We start from the raw sequence: 5094 nt of genomic DNA on the forward strand, positions 1-5094 counted from the left end.
TGTTGTTTTTCTAATAACTTCTGCCATCTCCCTCTATCTCCTCCGCACTTCCATCCTCTTCCCACTTTGCCTCTTCTCTTATCCGTCTTAGGAAGCTTCTTTGTTCTTCACCTTTCATCCGCCACTACCTCGTCCTTGGGTTCTCCATATAATGTCTTTTCCTCAACTTTTGCTCAACGTGAAAATCCATGACGATTATCCTATGATGTATTGTTAAACTCTCTCCCGAAATAATTTTACAATTAATAGAAAATTTTCGGTCAACTCTCTTCAACAAGAAGAAGTCGATTTGAGAACTTGTCATGTCACTCCTATAGGTTGTAAGATGTTCGTCTCTCTTTTTAAAACATGTATTTGCGATGAGAAGGTCAAAGGTTGAGAAAAAGTCCAAAATAGTTTTACTATCGATATTGACCAACCCGAAACTATGACCTCTGTAAATACTTCCATACCTAGTCACATTTTTTCTAACATGGCTATTAAATATTCTCCTAAGAAAATCTTATCTCTCGAAAGTATGTCTTAGACCAAACTCTCTAGATCCTCCTAAAACATTATCTTGCATTGCTTGTCCGAACCCACTTACGGTGCATAAGCGCTAATTACATGAAAAGTATCTCCTTCCACCACAAATTTAATAGAAATGATCTTATCATCCACTCTCTTGATATCCATTACATCCTTCTTCCACTGCTTATCTACTAAAGTTTGAACTCGAAGGTATTCAATTCCCTAGCCTTTGGACCGACCCATTTTATTTTTTGTAGGCAATGATGTTTCAACAATCAAATTGAATATTTAACGAGTTACATTTCCAATTCAAGTCAAATGATTTTGTTGGTCAAATGATCAAATTAAATGAGTAATTGAACTTTGCGTCCAACTTTATAACTTTTGCTGTATAATCTGAATTAAGTTCTTAATTTTTCATGCTCATTACTCACATTGATTTCCATTAACAAAATCAGCTTGTTGAACAATTATTATGATTCAACAACACTTAGTTATGTGTATCTTTCAAAGTGACTTTTAAGCTTAATTACAATAAATTATTTCATCGAATTGTCTTCAAAGTTTAATTAATCTCAGGTAACATAGTCTTTGGTTCACATTGTAGACTCAAATTAATTTATCAGAATCAAGATGCAAGAGGTTCTTCACCTTTACATTTATTCTTACTATACAAACTCAACATGGACCAACCAGCATTTAAAAGTTTGTTGAATCAGATAAGATGCAATTATAGATTCCTCTCTGTTCTTGAACTCATCAATGCCCTCCGGTCGATGCAATTGCGCCGTGGATAACGCGCTGAAAAATTCCGGGACCATGGCCACCATAATTGACATTAATTATTCAAACTTAGAGGGTTTTAAGTACACAGTAAGTTATAATTTGTGGACAAGATTCCAGGATTTTGTTACAACAAAATCATGTACAATAATAGTATTGAGAGACTGTATTAGCTAATAGGAGGTAAATAACCATAATCTAAACAACACATGATTGTTTGATTGATTATATCTTCAAGGCCATGCTTGTAGCTAAATCCAAGATCATTTAACTTGTTTGAGGAAATCTCACAAGGAACTTTGTCATAATTATTCTCAGCAACCCTGCATATATAAGAACAACATAAGCACCTAATAAAAGCAAAGAAAGATTACTATAGAAAATGAGGGTAACATTTACCTTTTGATGTTTGGGTGAGAATAGTGTTGGTGAAGAAGATTAGCCAACTTTGACAATGGACAACTTAGGCTGCTGCATATGTATCTACCTTGTGCTCTGTCATTCTCCATTAGAAATATGTGTGCATTGCATATGTCTTCAATGTGAACCAAACCTATTGACCCCATTCTTGAATTCACAGCATTTAATATCTTGTAAAATTGAGGTTCACCTATATATATATGGTCAAACATTGTCACATGATAAATAACCTAAGTAAATTCCTACCCTATTGTACAAATTTCATTTTATATGTTTCATGTTATGATGCACACAACTTAGCACATGTATTCAATGCTTTCTGAGAGAAGTAGTTAGTGTTAAAGAGAAATATCATAACCATGGCTTTCTTTCACTTATAGACAGACAAAAGGGTCAATAGAATACTGAGTAACATGGAAATAGGTGGTTGAATTTTCTGGTGAATTAGTTGCTTGATATGCATGTAAAATAGATGGGAAACTAAACCTGTAATTGGTGAGAGAAGAACTTTAAGACTGGAAGGTACATTGGCCGTGAAAAATGGGCCTGCAACAGTGGTTGTTATAACTGACACAAGATCAATTTCGTTCTCTTTTGCAAATTTAAATGCTGCTTCTTCACTTTGAAGCTTTGAAAGTGCATAAACCTGACACTTGCACCAAAACACACAACCACTTAGTCAATTTCGTTACAATGTAACAAAAGTCAACCCAACCATTACTACCTCTTATTTAAAACAATTGAACAACAAAATTATGTATAAATATAAAAATCAACCAATATGTATTTGTATATATTTATATATGTTGATTTACAAATAGAATAACAAAACATTTCACAAACGAATAATCCAGTCTGTCATAATAGAATAATCAAACGTTACTAAAAGAGACATTACATGTTGATAATTAAACTAAGCTAAAGAATTCAAGTCGAAAATTACTGGAAGCTTCATAAATAAGAAATTTTCTATTAGTTAAACAAGTGCTTACCCATCCACTTGCTTGTGTGTTCCATACATGATGGGGTTGTACTTGGCAAGATTCATCAACTGTTTGTTTCCATTTTCCATCATTGTCCTTGGCAGTTATGGTACTTATGGAAGATGTGAACACAACCCTTTTCACTGAATTCTTGTACTTCAAGCATGAATTCAGAAGGTTTAAGGTTCCTTTGATTGCAGGGTCTATTATGTTTTCTTGAACATAAGATTCTGCAGTGCAAGTTCTCGTTATTATTATTTCTGTCTTATCAACTTTCAAGGTTAAAGCATTGCTTATGATATTAATTACCAATGTTTTGTTTGTCGTCGACGTTGAATTCCATAGAAGCTGCAACATGGAAAACACCATCGCAGCCTTTTAGAGCCTCATCGAAGCTTCCTTCTTCATTCAAATCTGCTTTGAACAATCTCAATCGGTCACCTCCACCCCACACTGACATTAGGTGTAGTGATTTTTCTGTTGCATTAGAAGCCGGAAAAAATATTCATTAATTAATTTAATCTTATATGGGATAAAAAATTCAACAAAGATTAAAGTATTAACATATTTTTTTCGTATAGAAAAGTGTAATGACTAATGATTATATAATCAATAATGCTAGGAATCAAGAGCACTAGCCAACAATAAATCAACAAATATTTTTGAATTATATTCTATACTAATTAATAATATTAATTGTCATTAATTAGTGGTTATTTAAATTTTTTTTAAAGATACAAAATTAATAATTATTAATTGCCTCTTCTTACTCTAATTCACCTTTTACCATTTATTACGCAAACACTAATTCTTATTTCCAAAAAAAATCTTGAAATTCCAAAAACCAAAAAGCACCAAAACATAAGATAAAGAATCATCCAAATTCTAAGAAAAAAAACATACAAAACATAAAAAAAAAGAATCATCCAATAAGAAAAAACATACAAAACATAGGAAAAAGAATCATCGAAAACTAATAAAAAGAATCATCCGAAATGTAAAAAAAAGAAACATAAAAAACTAGTTAAAAAAATCATTCAGAACCAAATAAGAGGAGAAGAAAAAGAGCCGCAGGGTGGCCGGCAACGACGTCTTGGACGGCGTTGCATAGACAGTGGGGGACTCGCGGTGGCGTGTTGCGACGAGTGAAGGAGTCGCCATGGATCAAAGTAGTTGATCGCACGTCGCGAATGGGGACCTGGTGGTAGCTACGTCACGACAGATGGAGAGTCGTGGGTGCGAGTGGCGAGCGATGGGGAGTCGCGAGCGGCAAGGGTGCGTCGAGCAAGCGATGGGACGCGAGGAGGATGAAGTAGAAGCGCAATGGTGGCTGTCTTTTCTGCGCAAACGGCAGATGAGGTGGCGGAGAAGGATATAAGGACGACCGGCAATAGCACGCAAGGATGGTGCTGCAGCGACGCTAGCCGTGCGAGGACAAAACCGCGGCAGCGTAGGACATTGGGAAGAGGAATTAGGATTTGTAGTTTTGTGTGGTGAATGGTGAATAGAAGTGAAAATAAATTAGGGTAAATTTTGATTAAAAAATTTCATTAATATCAATTAATCAAATTTTAAATTTAAAAAAATAATTTAAAATTAATCATTATTAATTAAATTGTTTAATTCTTGACTGGTGAACACTTAATTCCCTGTACTTTTCCTTATACTTATATAATTTGCAATAGGATAATTGTCACAATTATCATAGGCCTAAACCATATATTTTATAGCTGTTGACAAAATATTAAATAAATAGTCAAAAAATTGTAAAAGTGGATTTATAGGTTCAAAGAATGAAATATGTCTAATACTAATTTTTTTTTCTGAGGACCTATAATTATTCATCACAAAATTTTAGTAAGACTTTATTTATTACTTTATTGTCTTTAAGAACCTATATATGAATTCATCGCTAAATTTTTGAATTCTTTAAAACTTTATTTATGGCTTAAATAAGTTCTTAATTTTTATAAAAGACTAAATTTATTTTTGGATTAATGTTAAATGAGTCTTTAAAAAATAGATTATTTTTTAAATTTGTCCCTAAAAAATTTTATCAGTTAAATTAATCCTTCAAAGATTATAAATTAATTGTTTTTGTCTTTCATCACTCTATTAACATTATCTGTCCGTGATTGATGACATGGAATGTTAATTAATAATTTACATGATATTTAACATGTCTAATTAAATGTTGACTAAATATGTATACAAAAATTTATTAATTTAGTCTATTTTATCAATTATATAATTAAATTCTAATCCCAAATATAATAATGTAACAACAATAAATAATAGATAAATTTTCATAAATATATTTGACCATATCCAATTAGACATGCTAAATATCATGTATGTAGTAACTTAATATTTCATATCATTCATCAATTATTAACAA

General features: G+C 32.2%; 1 protein-coding gene across 2 annotated transcripts in view; it reads right to left on the reverse strand.

Moving 5' to 3' along the window:
- LOC107614487 (putative anthocyanidin reductase) overlaps window positions 1101–5094 on the reverse strand; it is a 5301-nt gene continuing 1307 nt past the window's right edge. The window contains exons 2-6 of one of the 2 annotated variants that reach the window (XM_016316685.2): window positions 3006–3173; window positions 2706–2926; window positions 2200–2359; window positions 1693–1903; window positions 1101–1616 (exon numbers count right to left, since the gene is read on the reverse strand). In XM_016316685.2, coding sequence (XP_016172171.1) covers window positions 1463–1616; window positions 1693–1903; window positions 2200–2359; window positions 2706–2926; window positions 3006–3173 — 914 coding nt within the window. In that variant the 3' untranslated portion in view covers window positions 1101–1462. Of the gene's footprint in view, window positions 1617–1692; window positions 1904–2199; window positions 2366–2705; window positions 2927–3005; window positions 3174–5094 lie in introns of both variants that reach the window. The other variant, XM_016316684.2, reaches the window with a different exon arrangement.

The sequence above is a fragment of the Arachis ipaensis genome, chromosome B08 (genome assembly GCF_000816755.2).
Source record: "Arachis ipaensis cultivar K30076 chromosome B08, Araip1.1, whole genome shotgun sequence".
NCBI classification, from domain to species: domain Eukaryota; kingdom Viridiplantae; phylum Streptophyta; class Magnoliopsida; order Fabales; family Fabaceae; genus Arachis; species Arachis ipaensis.